The 15,929-nt window shown below is 39.8% G+C and overlaps 1 protein-coding gene across 3 annotated transcripts in view; it reads left to right on the top strand.

The window, feature by feature from the left end:
- Positions 1-5,841: 5,841 nt before the first annotated feature.
- The window catches only part of adcyap1r1b (adenylate cyclase activating polypeptide 1b (pituitary) receptor type I), a 27,518-nt gene continuing 17,430 nt past the window's right edge, over positions 5,842-15,929 (top strand). For 2 of the 3 annotated variants that reach the window (XM_038715041.1, XM_038715043.1), the window contains exons 1-2: positions 5,842-6,181; positions 6,726-6,788. In XM_038715041.1, the coding sequence (XP_038570969.1) occupies positions 6,762-6,788 (27 nt within the window). In that variant the 5' untranslated portion in view covers positions 5,842-6,181; positions 6,726-6,761. The remainder of the gene's footprint in view (positions 6,182-6,725; positions 6,789-15,929) is intronic. The other variant, XM_038715042.1, reaches the window with a different exon arrangement.

Below are 15,929 nucleotides of genomic sequence, written 5' to 3'. Positions count from 1 at the left end.
TAACACGGGGTTACTAATTATCATGAAGATGAATGAAGATTGTTAATGATCAATCTAGCTTGTGTGTTAATCTTTTAACATGGGTGTCTGGCTTTGTAATCTACCTAGCTAAGTTAGCCAGTTAATGTTACTGCTCCCATCCTTTTCTAAACATATGAAGTGAGCTACAAAACATAATGCTTAGAAAGGATCTGTTCCAAAGCTGGATGTTTAGTTATTAAGGTTTTTACAGTGGGATTTTGAGTGAGGTGTTCTTACCTCTTTAATAGAAGCCTGGAAGTTCTGGTTTCACTTCATCTCTCTATAGCTGGCATATGATCCAGATTCTCTTGTTTTTTCTTCTGTGGGTGGCAATGGCGTAGTGCATAAGACCCTTGTGTGTGAGAGACCTGGGCTCGATTCCCATTGCAACACATCCACCAATGTGTCCTTGAGCAAGACACTAAACTCCTAGTTGCTCCGGAGGTGCGCGACCTCTGATATATATACCAGTTGTAAGCCACTTTGGATAAAAGTGTCAGCTAAATGAGTAAATGCAAACTTTTCAGGCTGTATGGCTTAAATAAGATTATTCATTTGGAAACAATAAACACACAACAATGCTCTGGGAGGGTGTGGTATTTCTGGGTGGTTTTGAGAACTACTCCTCTGGAATGATGCCCCCCCCCCCCCTCCAGTGCTACTCAATTAGGAGTTGGATTCACATTAGCCAATGTATTTTGTTCTTAAGACCAGTTTGTCAGCAGCACATAAAAAATATCAATAGCAGGGCAACTGAGAAGAACATTTTGTAAATTTTTACAAGCGAAAAAAGAGAAATTGGATGAAAGAGATGAAGACAGTGGCCGAAAGAAAGGGTCAAAGAGAGAGAATGAATCTACTGGCTGAATGGCTGCCTGGCCTTTTATGCCTCGGGTCCTTTTCTTTCAGTGTGTGAACTGGACGTGTTGTAAATGTTCCTTCCCAGACTTCATAAATCATGCTGCATTATGAGAGGCCCCAGCCCTCTTTTTCATTCTCTCTCCCTCTGTCTCTCCATCCCTCCTCCTCCAGCTTCTCCACAGCCTTGCTTTCAGGTAGACGTTCTGTTGCCATGGTGATTTCAATTGCTGTCATTGCTACATCATGATGAGGAGGACCTGCTGGCGGAGAGAGGGAGTTGCGTTATATTTACATTCCCGAGCATTCAGAGTGGCTGTCTCTGCCAGCATTTATCTTCCTGACAGCGCGGCTACTCAGTCCACTTTCATTCACAGCATTAGGCCTACAGATCACATATAAACAATGGGAGACGCAGCAGTTAGAAAAAATGTTGATTGTTAAGCCACTAATTACTACAATGCATTTTATCCTTAGTATATTTTGTTTAGACATTCTTTGCCTTTATGTGCCAATAAAGCATATTGAATGCACTGACCCTGCAATGGTCAGGTTGGTTTACCTCTACCTTCTGCCCAGTGCATTCTGGGAAAGACTCCAGCCTCCTGCCACCTGAAAAGAATGAAGTGGGTAAAGCTTGGCAGACACTGCAAGAAAATTACCTCCCACAACTAATTTACAATCAGGCTGAATTTCTATGTTTTTGTTTGAACTAAAATTGATTTCAAATCATTTTGGTTGACTGTCTTGCAGTGTCTTGTGTTTAAGAGTGGCTTTAATCGGTTGTTGCAAATTTTATTAAGTTTCATATAACACTCAGAAGTAATATTTTGATTTATTTTACACAATGGTATCCATTTCAAACCATTTCATCCTTCAGTGTGCCTTGGTAGCGTAATGGTTGAGCCGCATATCTCATAATTGCAACGTCCATGATTCGAATCCCGGCATCCCAAATTAAGGCAAAATTGCATTAAATTAAAACTTATCTCAGGACAGAAGAACCTCTGCACATCTTCCGTTGCAGACTCAAAACTATCTGTTCAGACTTCACCTTGTTACATAAAAAAATCTTTCTGTATGTAAACATTGAGACAGTTCAGCAAATTTGATGAAGTTGGTATACTTTTGGGTTGTGTTTACATGTAATGGCATGGTGTAAGCATAGATGTCATATGTTTTAGCCATGCAGAAGAGCATTAAAAACATTCAGTGTCTGGCCATCTTAAAAAAAAATGAAACCGAGCTGAAAGTAATTGAGCTGAAACCAAAGGGTTGAAGTTGAGTTGAGATCAATGAATAGATTTTCAATGAAGGAAATTATGTTTTTCATGACCTTTGCGTAACCATGTTGCAAAATGATTAGCAACTAAATACCTCCTTAATGGCACATAGTGTGTAAATCTGCCAAACGCTACAACAGAGATGGTGAGATGGTGTTGAAATAATCTATTGATATAACAGTGACTCTGTTGATTCTGGACGTTCAGTCTGCCCGTCACAGCAATGAACATCAATCGATTAGGAATGCAACGTGTTTTTTCTTTATTCGGCTGTGCTGTAGAAATATCTGTGACCTATAGATCTGTGCAGACGTAACAGGTCAATAGCTTGCAGTTGAGGTGAGATTTGTGATTGATCCAACTCTCAATAGCTCACATTCTCTAATTCCATCATCGGCATAATTGATTTTTTTCCTTGTGCAAATCAGAGCTCCGCCCCTCTGCTCTTTATATTTTCATAGACTGTGTGTGAGTTTTGTCATTTCTATGCAAGTGTTTTCATCCAAATGCTCTGGATGCATTGATGCCATTTTCTTTCTCTTAACTCTTTCTTTCTTTCCTTTCACGCAGCTCACAACCCCCCCCTTCACACACATCCTCAACCACATTCCCATCCCAACATCCCCAATTACCCCCCAGCTTCCAGCAGCACTCCACATCCCCTCGCATTGAAATGGGCCAGTTGCTATGGCAACCCCATATAGCAGCATATTATTTCCTTGTCAGAATTCAAAAGAGGATCAATTAGTGATGATGTCACTGCGTCAAGTGAACCACTAAAATCCTGATCACGATTACTTCAGCGCAGCCTGTGTGTTAGTACATATGTGTGTGTGTGTGTGTGTGCGCGCTACTCATGAAAGATACAGTGATCTGAGAATGAAGCAAAGTAAAAAAGTGAAGATTTGTTCCTCTCTGCAGCTCAGGGTGGAAGATGAAGGCAGACTCGAGGTGCCTGAGTCACCACTACACACTGTGTGGGAGGGCTGGATGATGGCAGGATGGGGAATACAAGTGGAATGAAACACACTGACTTTCAGCATGAGGGTGAGATAATAGAAATCAGATCCATATTAGGATTTTTAGTGCTGTAGAGGATCTCCGTTAGAAAATTGGCGGAAGTGGACAAAACAAGTAAAATGTGGTGCACTTAGTGACATTTCACCTCCATTTCTCTAACAGTGCAAATGGATAAAATAGCACACCTCTTATTCTATAACCCTGTTGCAACTCTGCCACCTCTTTTGTTCCATCTTCTAGCAGAAGAACATAGAGCATTGAAAATAGGCTTGTTTTTCATTCTGCTGCAGATAAGCGGAGTTTTACATCAATCACAGAGAGCAACCGAGTAAGAGAGAGAATTTATTTTTAGAGCCGCTTATCTACAGTCCTCATCTTCCTCCTTCTCTTTTAGTTCATGCACCATGACAACTGTTATAGTAATAGTAAGTCACTTAGATTCCCCAACACATACACAAACACATTTAGAAGATTGGATCAGACATTGATTGTGATATTCAAATGTGAAATACAAATTAAAGTAAAAGTGTTGAAGTAAGATGTTCTTCAGAAGAGTTCAGTGCTACTTGTCAATAGTTTTACCACAGAACTGTACTTGAGACCATTCTTCCAAAATTCCCTCATTTGACGATGGTAGTGGGGAGCACTGTCTAAACAGCGCACTAAGCTTTAAAGGGGCTAAGTGTAGTTTTTCAAGGTCACTTATTATTAAATAAATTTTTTACTTCCCATTTGTCAATGGGCTGTAACCTCACTTAGAAGTGAAATCATGCCTGTTTTCTCTGTTGCTTGCAACAGCCACTATTTTCTTATTGGGTCAGGATGCAGCTCCTGAGCCTCACTATGGCAACAGCAACAACATGGCAGCTAACAAAATGCAACCCACTTACACCACAAAGCAACCGACTCCCAGCATGCTGCAAAGCATGTGAAACATATTGTGATTTTGTGCTTTAGTTGGTTCAAGTTAGATGACGTTAGCTCGCCGAGCAGTTGCTAACATCATCCCGGAGCAAAATACTACAGTTGAATCGCTTTCCATATTAATTCACCAGCTAACGCGACCCATATTACTATCCTGTGTACCACCGGTATGATGTCAATTTGTTGATTTTTGCCTGCAAGCAAATGGATAGCAGTTTGTTTATACTATCCTATAATGATGCAAGGCAGGAGCAGCCAGCTATCATTAGCACAGATCTGCCTCTGTTTGCTTGGTAATGTTCAATTTAGATTTATTGTTGTTTTACCTATACTCAGTTCCACAGCTTATCCACAAGTCTCAGTCACTGTAATTTACGTGATCCACATAATATACAATAATCTAACATAACCACAGTAGAAGACCCATTCACTACAGTAACGTTACTTAATGCAGTCTAACTGTTATAAAGTGTGGCAATAATCTCCTTTACAATATTCAGTCTAGCTCACTAACCGTTTCTTATCATCCAATACATTTAGCTGTGTTGACATTTGTGAGCCTCTTGTGAAAGATAAAAAAAATAACGATAGTTACTGAAAAGCATGCAGCAGGCGATCTAACGCAGCCATATCATGTTGGCTAAATGCAGTCAATGTTATCATATAACGAACATGGATTACTTCAACCTCAAGCTGATAAAAACATGACTGTAAGGTTACAGTTTACTTGAGTTTCCAGCATGTTGTGTGCAGCTGTCTCCAGGTGTTTTGCTCTCTCAGTTGCCTTTTGATCGCTCATGAGTTCGAGCATGCGTACGAGCGCACCGCTGAAAACTACATATTACCCCTTTAAATGCACTAGGTTGTACGACATGTTGCACAGCCACGTCTAAAGGCAAAGTTATTCTGCCTGTTCAGAAATGGGCAAACTCAAACATCATCATAGCCTCTTTCTCACTGCATCCCACTGCCTCCCTGATCCCTATCCAAGAACTCTGTGTCTTTAGCAGTGTTATTGTTGCAAGGTGAGGAATCGTACCAATCTGGCACACAGTACTTGTGAACAGTCTCTCCTCAAAGGAATTTAGGTTGTTGCCTTCAGTTTTACACAAAACCTGATCAGTCCAAGCCCACTGTCTTTAACAAGCTGGTCCAAAATCTCAATTAGCTGGTAGTATTTGATTCACATTGTTTTGATAACAATCACTTTAATCAGTGACTGAGGCATTACCTTTAAGTTGTCACAAACAAAAATAAAGTTGAATTTCCCACATTGTTTGAAGTCTTCTTTCAGATTTGCCTGTAAGGAACCATGGCAGAATATACTGATTTTAGATGTTACCCAGAAGCTCACCTGATTGTCACATTTTCATATTTTTTCCCACTGGGAGTGAGTAAAATGATGATGGTCGCTGTCCATGGTCCTGATCTCTGTTAAATCTGGTGACCCATTACAATGACCTCAGGAACACACACACACACATGCACGCGCAGACACACACACACAGAGACACACACACACCCTGTATGTTCCACCACATCACATCAATATAATTTGCCTTGTTAAATCTGGTGTTACTGGATTCTTTATTCAACATAACCGCTTAATGTCTCACATCTATCATGCAAAATTGGATTTGTGCTTCCTCACGCGCCTGTGTGAGTGATTGTATGTGTGTGTGTGTGTGTGTGTGAGCGAGAGACAGACAGAGAGAGAGTTAGTTGAAATGCACAGTGCATTCTTGTGTGGACGGCGAAGCGAGCAGCCATCCGCAGGGCAGCCGAATTGCTCGAAATATCTACAGTGATAATTCAACATTTATCACAAATCGGAATTCATCTCTAAATTTTCCTGCAAAAACAAGCTTTTCGCCTTTTGTTCCGGTAAGAAGTCCGCAAAAACAATTATTCCAGTCTGCATTTCAACAGGAAGTTGTGTTGCCTGGAGCCACCGGGGAGTCTTGTACCATCGCAGCCCCGTGAGGGGTGATCTGTCCCCTGCGCAGTGAGCAGCCTTTCATCAGCCCGGAGGATCCACAGCGCAGAAACTGAATTTGGAGAATATTCATATAATGGTAAGATTTGTCAAAAATGGATGAATTACAATTGCATTGTCTCGAATTAAACATCACGTTTTTTGCACGACCGTTGATGTCTTGAAGGATGTTTGGAGATAAGCATGCCGGGATCTTGCGGCATGCTGGGCTCAGTGAGGAGGTTCGTTACCTTCAGCGGCTCCTCACAGCTCGCAGTTTGCACAATAACTGTAAACGAACAACATTAAGCATCGAATATGAGATTGCTTATATATACTGCATGGGATTATTAGAGTGAATAAAACCGTAGCATGCTCTTTATTGACGAATATGTAGCCTATATTTGCTCATATGCATGGGGAGGCTCAACCTTTTCTAAATCTGTTGAGGCTGTTACCGAATAATAATGAAGTGGACACTCAGTGATAGAGTCAATGTTACACTGTGCTTTGATGTAGATACCAGTTTCCTTCTATGTTTATATGTCATTTGTACAGGAATGCAGTATAACAGCAGTGGCTTTTGCAGGAATTCAATTACCCAACAATAACATTGACATCAGGATTTGTTATACTTATTTTAGGATGCAGTATTTTGGCTCTCGTATTCCTGAAGATCTATGGAATCCAAGCCTTTGGAAAAAGCTGTGAGTGACCTTGTAATGCATCCTACTGTCACTGAATCACAATTGCTGCTTTATATTCTCTGCTGCTTGTGTTTAGATAGTTTGAGGGGGTTAAAGCAGCAGCAAAAAGACATCTATATTTGGTTATCTGCTTTGTATGTTTGACAGAAGTGGGCTTCCTCTCAGCGCCTGTCAATGCTTAATGTTGATGAATGTTCATGTCTGGCTAAACAAAGTGTAAGTAGAGAGTGCGTCTACCTATTGCTGCATGTTTTTAGTAACTAATATCGCTCCGGTTTGATTGCTGCAGATTGATTGATAAAAATAATGCTCATGTTGAACTATTTGTTTACATTTCTGAATGCTCAGCTGCAGCCTCATTCATAAAGAGTGATGAATGAGTGGCACACCCACCCTGAATTCTGATTCGAGGCCAAACCGGTGCTATATGTATGGTTTTGCAAAAAACAAAAACAGACAGAATTGAGATCAATGCTTGCATTGACTCTCTGTGGGAGATCCCCCTGCTGAATATCAGTGAGAGCTGTTTATATATCTGAGCAGGTATCCAAAAAGTCAACACAGTGTGCAATTCTTTTTTGTTCAAATTTACAGTTCACATCTGGTTCAGCACATCAGGCAAACATCAGAATCCTGTTTAGATTAGCTTGACTTGTGGGAGACAAACATATACACAATATGTCATTAAGATCGTTGCTGCTAAAACATTGGAAAAAACATTCGCAGCATAAATGCACACGTCTAAGGGAAGAGCTTTTCTGTCTCTCAGATCTCTGTGATGCTGACATTTAAATGGCCCAATTAGCCTTGTTGTGTTGGCTGCCTGAGTAGCAGAGGAGAGAGAAAGTGAGGGAGGAAAGGACATTAGGCATCGGGCCCAGTCTCAGCACGGTAACCTTGTAACACACCCAGTATCACGCATGAGCTGAGGTTCATTTAGTCACATCAAGGAGATCTAATGCTGATGCAAAAGGCTGAACATTATAAGGAGTAATGCTATTGACCCCTTTCCTTTATAGATCTTTCAATTTTGTTTAATTATATGAAACATTAACTGCATATTCTGTCTCTGCAGCTCACTGATGGTATATGATACTTCCACACTGAGTGGGAAACTCAACAATGTTTTTATGGATGAACTATTCAATCAATACTGTGCGTAATTTTGCACACATTTTTCCAAATTTCAGCAACGTATTTTGTGTATTTTATTTTTTGGGAAGCTTTGTAACCTCCACTAGAATTTAAAATTAAAGTCAGTTTCAAAAATGTTTATCCACACGTTTTGTAAAGATGGACCCACCCGCCAAGATTAAGAGGTTTATTCAACCTTATTGTTTCCTCAAATTCTCATGAAAAGTGAGAAGTGAAAATTTGGTTTTATACAACTTGTACTTCATATCAGTGTTTTAACACTGAATCACCAAGTTAATTGCTGGAATCTGGGAATGTGATGACGTTACAAAGAGGTCCGGCTTGGCAAAAAACATGAGCAGCCAGATGATCCAAATATCCAAATCCAATTCAAACTTCTGTTTGAGCATTATACATGAAACGTTTGGTTTTTCCTGAAACAGAAATTTAGGTTACAAAGAACATCTTCAGCATATTTGGTGTAATGTATTAATATTTTCAATGGTGTTTAATTGTGTTGTGCGACATCGCAGTGCTTTATGGAGTTTAACATTTTCCCCCTCAAAGTCTCAACAGTGTCTCTCATCAGGTTCATTTAAGCTCTGTGCTCATTTATGTCATAGCAGGAAAAGCACATGTGTAATTTTATAAAATTAATAATGGCTGCGTTCTGTTAAGCTTTACACATTTTTTAGGACGCTGGTATTATGTATCCTGGCACAGCTCACTGTAATGTTGTTGTTACATCTGTGGTTTCCCTGCAATTATAAGTCAAAATGTATGCAGTTAAAAGGTCATTAATGCAGTACATTTCTCTGATACAGTATTCCTCCCACTACTTATCCATTCATCTTCTCTTTCACTTTTGCACTTCACTGTGCTAGTATTGCTCTACTGCCAATAGTCACCATGTGCATTTGCACCAGTATTAGAAAAATAAGGCTAAGCCATATTAAAAAAGTATGGTTTCTCTCTAGTCACCTTCTTGACCAGACATGCTGATGGGATGTCAATGTTTAGCCCACATTCTATACAACAATATTGCTGGTCAGAGCGGTTGCAAAGTGGAAATGGACAGGCCATGGCGGGGTGAAGCAGAATAGTTTTGTACTGAGCCAGAGGAAAAGTGCATAAATTTCTAACTGGTTTCTCCAAAACAAAATTACCTGCTTATTGTATTGAGATTAGTGCATTGCAATCCAGTTTCCTGTAGAGGATCATGAAAAGTGAAACTTGTTTCATTTGATCTTTGACTTGTACAGTCTGGTCAGATCCTGGTCAGCTTTAAAGAGATCACTCGGTCAGTTTGTGCTGGTGTTAAACATCATAGTGCAGCCACGCAGCCGACGACGCTGTCTCTTGGGTCATGTTGGGAATCAGAGCAGGACTGAGAATGAGCAATCTTCAGCTGCACAGCTCTTCACAACGCCCTGCTTCTGCTTCTTTTCTGTGTCACACCTGTTCTGTGTATGATACAAGCCCCTCTGTCCTCTGGTCTACACCATCAAATAATTTTCTAATATCACAAATACCAGATTGCAATCCTAATTTCAAGTTTTAGTTAAATCTGCATTTGAGAATATTTGGCCACTATGAGCTAATAAATGTAATGTATGTAATGTAAATGTATTAAATGCTAAAAAAAAACAACAGAAAGATAAACAGCCACCACTCGGAAGAAAACAATAAGAAAGAAAGGATGAAAGGAAGGAGAAGAGGTAAAGGAATACATAAATTAGGAAAGTAAATTCAAGAAAGTAAAACAAAAAGACCGTACAAATGGAAAAACAAATTAAAATGGAGTTAAAACAAAAAGTCTCATAAAATGGAGATTCTCAAGTTGACTTGTTCCACTAAATTAAATGAAATCCAGCTTTTTGTGACTTAAAACAACAATGTAGGGGAACACTGAATTAAGGCTTATTTAAAGCTGGGGTAGGCAGAACTGGCAAGAGACAGCTGGCAAGAGACAGCTAGCTTTTAAAGTATCCAACTAAAGAAATCCCACCCCTGCCTACAGGCGTCCCTCCAAAACCACTCCCACCAAAACACATGCGCAGCAGAGTGTGTGCAGGTAGGTAGCCGTGTAGGTAGGGCAGCCAATCATTTCATTCGGACAGAAATAAATTATTGGCTCTGCTTATTACAGTCCTGCCACAGCCACAGATACTGGATTTGTTTTTTTGTGTGTGTCACAGCATTTGATTTACTGATTGCTAATTTTGAAGGAGAATTTCAACAAATATTACAAAATAATGCTTCTGATATAAATGACCCACCCCAGCTTTTTTTCAGTTACATCTCAGCCCGGTCCATTACGGGCTTCATGTCATAAACTGCGATACATGATAAAATGGTTTCTTTCCAAACCATGAAGGCGTCTATTTATAACGAGCACCTGTCTCCTAGAAATTATATTAAAATTCTCTTGTTTTGTCAGTTATGGTTAGTGTACTGGTTTATGTACCACACATAAATTTAGGGACTTGGTTGGAGTGAATGGTGGACACTATATGGAGCTTACATCCTGAGGCCTGTCTGTGGTTACATTTAGGCAACAAAAGCACTTTGGAAAGATGGTGATGTCATTTATATGTTCAAGAAATGAAGTAAGTGTTGTGTTAACTTAACATTTAGCGCATACATGAGGTATCACCATTTTGAGACATGTTAATTAGCAGGGGTTCTGCATTATGTTAATAAAAACACAACCCGCCTTTGCTACAGCTGCATGAAGCCAAAAAAAACCCATTTTGCTGTGATAAAGTTGCAATAAACGGATCAAGCTGTTGCTGAAATAACTACATAATGATGCCGATTTATTAAAAATATTAAGTCATGCTTTGCTAAGTCTGTCAGCATGATGACAAGCTTACAGCTTTTAAAATGCATGTTTTCCGAATGGAATCGATCAGGGCTAGGGTCTGGAAACACATTAGCTGGCTGCTGAGAGGCGCAAGTGAAGATAAATCTATGTTTTAATCCCAAGAAATACAAGTAAGTAAAAGTTAATTTAATAAAAGCAATCAACTCTGAGACCCTCCTGCCGTTAAAGGGCTCCGTTACCAGAGCAGATACCAGTCTGACTGTAGGTGTTTCTTTGTCCAAAGCTCCGGCGCTGCCCGCGGTTCTTTCACTTCAGAGGTCCCCATAGCCAAGCAGCTATTTGTCGGCGAGCTGTGGCTCTATCCCCCCGCTCTGCCTGGTGTCCCTATCCTCTACACACAACCAGTGTTGGGGTAGTTACTCCAAAAAGTTAATGGATTACACATTGCTAGTTACTTTTTTAAAGTAATGCCTTACTTTACTAGATTACTCACTGTTGAAAGTAACTAGTTACACTACTAGTTACTAGGGCTACTGCCTACAGTCGACTGATAGTCGAATCGTGTGTTTATGTGCGTGGCGATTGCTAAATGAAGCTAAACTGACGCTGATTGTTGACTGTTTTTTCTCTCTCTCTCACCTGCCATTCACCAGTCTTGCTGCCGACAACTGCGTGCACGTCGCGGTTCCTCGCGGGTCTATTTAAAGTCGCCGGCTGTTTAAAAACGATAAAATATTCTTGGTATGGTTCATCAACGATGATAAATTATCCGAAAGTGCGGACAACTTGGCACAACACCAGTGAAGCTGGGGTTCCGTCTCTTAAGCAACTGTTCCTGCCACTACACACATACACAGTTCGCCTACACATGCGCACTGACAACCCAGGGTTAGGGTTACAATTTAGGATTTATTCAGGCACTTATTCAAAGTTTCAGGCATTTATTGAATGTTTTTTTCTTTTACATGTTTATTTACAACATTAAATGTTGAAATGTATATTGTAATAGGCTGTATATTAACTTATTGGGAGAAAACTGGTAGTTCTATGTAAAATCAGACGTTGAGCACCCCCATATCACCAAAATGGCATGATCCTTGTTTCGCTGCGAAGGTTCGACTGTGAGATTGACAGTCGAATCTGGCTCCGCCCATCGAATCTTCGACTATTCGGGGGTCAGCCCTACTATTTACATTACTTTTGGATTACTGCGTAACATCACCTGTGATACACAGTAACAATTTAAAGTTACACCTCATATATGCTCAGATCAATACAAATCCTTATTATAATGAGAACATAGACAGGATCTCTCTTTTATGCTCTTTAATACTACAAAACTGACTACAAAGTTGTGAACATCAGCCCAACATTAGTCAAGAGAAGAACAAGGCTTGAGTACAGTACTATAATGCTTAGGACTTTAATTGGACATTTCATTGGAAACATTTATTTTTTAAATAATGAATTTCATATAATACAACATAACTTAAAATAGGTTGTCCACCCCTCAAAAGACGTCTTTAGCAGCTCTGCCATTTCTGCATCCTCATGAACTGGCTCTAAAGTCAAAAGGGAGGTCGGAAAAGTGTTACGCAAACACGCACGAAAAGGGACATTTGATTTATTTTTCTCTTCTCCTGTTATGCGGATAGTTCAAGAACCAGTGCGCCAGTAACGCAATTATTTTGTTATTAGTAACTGTAATGTGATTACTGAAGTTATCAACAGTAATGTATTAAACTAAATTAAAACTGCGTTACAGACAAAAGTAATCTGATTATAGTAATCCAACACTCCACATGACACTCTGAAAAGCCGCCAGTGATGTCCGGACAGTCTGAATGCTGATAGGCTATCGGGACCCAGTGTCACGCTGACAAATTTCAACTCACGTGATGAAGCGTGCAGCAATTTTTTGCATGATCTCACACTTCGCATCACCTCCAGCGAGCCGAAACTGCGTCCCTCTGCGACTTTGTCTGTAAACATTGCTTTGTGTGAAACTGTTTTTACTTGAGTAAGTCTATTTAGTTAATAAATACTTAAATACTTCAACTTCATTGGCCACATACAATTTAATAACAGTACAGCGCATGCAGAATTCAGGGCCTTACTCAAGGGCACCTTTGCCAGTGGCCCGTGCTGGACTTGAACCAACAACCATCCGGTTCGTCCGGTATGATGTTATTTTAGCTTCTCCTTTATTTTGTGTTTCAAAGTGTCTTTGCCTCAATCCCGTGACTACGCAGCTCCCCAAGGAATTGTGGGAAAAACGGGACATAATGGGAGCGAGAAATCAGGACAGTTTTCATACTCTCTCTCTGTGTAATATGTGCATCTCCCTCTCCCTCTCCCTCTCCAAAATAATGAAGACTAAGTCATGTCTGTGTATATTAATTCCTCCCATAATTCCTTGGGCTAAATATAGAGCCTGAGACTTGAGTGACTTACTGTGATATTCACTGGGAATTAGACGGTCCAAATGCTGGATTAACTCATTAGATGATGATTCTTGAAGCCGCATGGATAAGAATTCCTTCTTTTTTCTTTATTTTATTTCTGAAGAAAGAAGCATTGTTCACTAGATGAGAGGTAGAAAGAGAAGAAGAGTGTGGGGTTAAGGGGCTGTTAGTGAGAGGAGGATAAGCTGGTGCATGTCTGTACTCTCCAGGCCACAACAGCTGTCAAAACCTGACAAGAACATGTCCCGAGGGACAAAACTGCTCCCAGTGTCCCACCAAAGGCAAACATGAAGACATACCTCAAAGTGGCTCACTCATTCTTTCTTTCCTCCCTCTTTCCCTATTTCCTTCCATAATTTCCTTTCTTTTTCTCTCTAATGATGCATCTCATCACATCATTTTTAAAGCTTTTCTCTCGGCAGAGCAGCAGCATTATAGGTGAGTGATCACTAAGAAAGCCTCACTTCTCCTTTCCTGCTTATTCCTGAGAGAGACTATTCCTCCTCTCCCAAGAGGAATTATTTCTCCTAACTCAAACTCCCACACACATGTTCTTTCCCTCTGCTTTCTTACTTTTCCATTGCCTGCTTTGTTTATCTTCCCCTCTTGGGTGCAGCTGAGCCGAGCCTAAGTATTCATTAGTGCTATCATACGCCTAAAGTAAAGACCAATGTCTAAATGTTTGGTTTGGAGGGTGAACATTCCTTTATCTGCATGTGTGTTTCTTTAATTGTGTGTGTGCTCTTTAGATGGAGAATCAAACATTACGCACACTCAGGCTGACAGTGTTGAAAATGAAAGCCGCTGAGACTCATTAAACCACTGATTACAGCTCGGGGAGGAGGGTCCTGAGCAGCTGCTGTGTAACACACTCACTTCCTGAAGTTTTGTTTTATTTACTTTTTTAAAATGTGTGATTAACCATAAACCTTGTATGTGTATCCATGTACAGTATAATGCCATGTGTATTATTATAGCGTGTGCTCCTTCACTTCTAACTGAAAAATGTTATTGTTGATAGTATTGGTGGTATGACTATATATAGTTGGTTGTAACCACAACTGTGGGTGGGACTAATGCCACATTCCAGACTGCTCAGAATTGGGAAATGTCCCAGTTGAAAAATCTGATTTCCGACCTCAAAGCGATGCCAAAAATGAATGAAAAACATGGCTGACCGTGACAAACTCTTTGTCAAGTCTGCACCCAGCTGCACCCTCAGCACTGCCCTTGGTGTTAATTAAAATAATGGCCGTTTTAATGTAAACAAGTGACTAAAGTGGTAATCCTCAGAAGTCAGTACATGTTGTAGGTTACAAGCTACACTTCCTAATGTTTTCAAATGTTTTGGTATTGTTAACATTTTACTGAATAACTTTTGTGCAGAGAAGATGACTTAGAGATTCTTTAATGTAACCAGCTACCTAATAACATAGGCAAGATACAGTATTTCTACATTAATTAACAACCGAATTGTGTTTACTATACGAAAGCATATATAGGCAATTATTTTAAAATATATACATGTACTTTATGTTGCCTTTTTATTATATGGTATACCATTTACAATGTGTGGTTCCAGGGAGCTGTCATTGTTTGAGTTCATTTAGCTGCTACTCGTGAAGTCGGGGCACATATTTTTTGTTTTGTTTGTTGAATTCAAGTGGCGTTCCACAGTACCGGCAGGCAACATAAGTCTGTTTCCTCAGTGACGCACACCTGAGTTGTGTCTGGTTCTCTTAGTATCCCATAAAAGCCTTTTGGTTTTCACAGGTACATGGTTCATGTCTGTGAAGATTCTCAGTCATTAAGGTCATATTTATCCAAGGACAGTTAAAACGGATGAGAAGTGAATAAGTAGAATAGAATGGATGGATACTTTATTGATCCCGGTGGAAATTTTGGCATCCAGTAGCTTAAACACACTCATTTTTGGTGTTTATTGAATATCTGACCAATTAATATTTAAAAACAAAAACTGCAAAAATGTTTTTTTTGCAGAAGTTGGATTTAATAAATACCATTTGCTTTACAACTCTTTCTCATCATTGCCCTTTTCACATTCTGTTACCAGTAGATTGTTTGAGCTCTGCTCGTTGCAATATTGCCGGATTTGCTGAAAATTGGATTTAACACAATTATAGGAATATTCACCGTATGAGCGCAATATACATGAAAATAATAAAAGTCTAAAAATACATTTCGACACAGTGCTCCTCCAGAAGACAGGGCCATGATGTCAGCTAGTAACACCTGACATCCATCATATACATACTGTATTTGTTATAAATACCTGACAGGAGGTTGAGTGTGGAAGTTGTCTGTGGTTCCAGGCATGTTGGAGTATAGTCGCACTCTCTCTTCAAATATACGCTTTATCTCCCATTCACTTAAATTGCAGCCTGCACGACTGATGAATGGGGCTTGGTGTCAAACATCCTCTTTATTCCCCTTTGGGTAGTGTGTCTGTGGCACTTGGAAACTGGTCTGGTCTGGTCCAATGTTTAATCTTGTTCACTTAGTCTCTGATCAGATAATGTACTTTAATCATTGAAATAAAAAAACGGCATCACATCCTCTGTTGGGGAAGAATGTTGGGGTGATTATGCTGAATGGAAAGCTAATGTGACTGTATATTAAGGCTTCAATAAGTAATCAGTTAATGAGAAAAGGGCAATTTGAAATCATTGGCATTATTTAAAAATGAGTGATGAT

The sequence above is a fragment of the Micropterus salmoides genome, unplaced genomic scaffold, assembly GCF_014851395.1.
Source record: "Micropterus salmoides isolate LMB-PRFRI ecotype aquatic unplaced genomic scaffold, ASM1485139v1 Ms_hic_scaffold_13, whole genome shotgun sequence".
Lineage (NCBI taxonomy): Eukaryota > Metazoa > Chordata > Actinopteri > Centrarchiformes > Centrarchidae > Micropterus > Micropterus salmoides.
The sequence above is the reverse complement of the archived record's forward strand: the minus strand, read 5'-3'. Positions and strand labels throughout refer to the sequence as shown.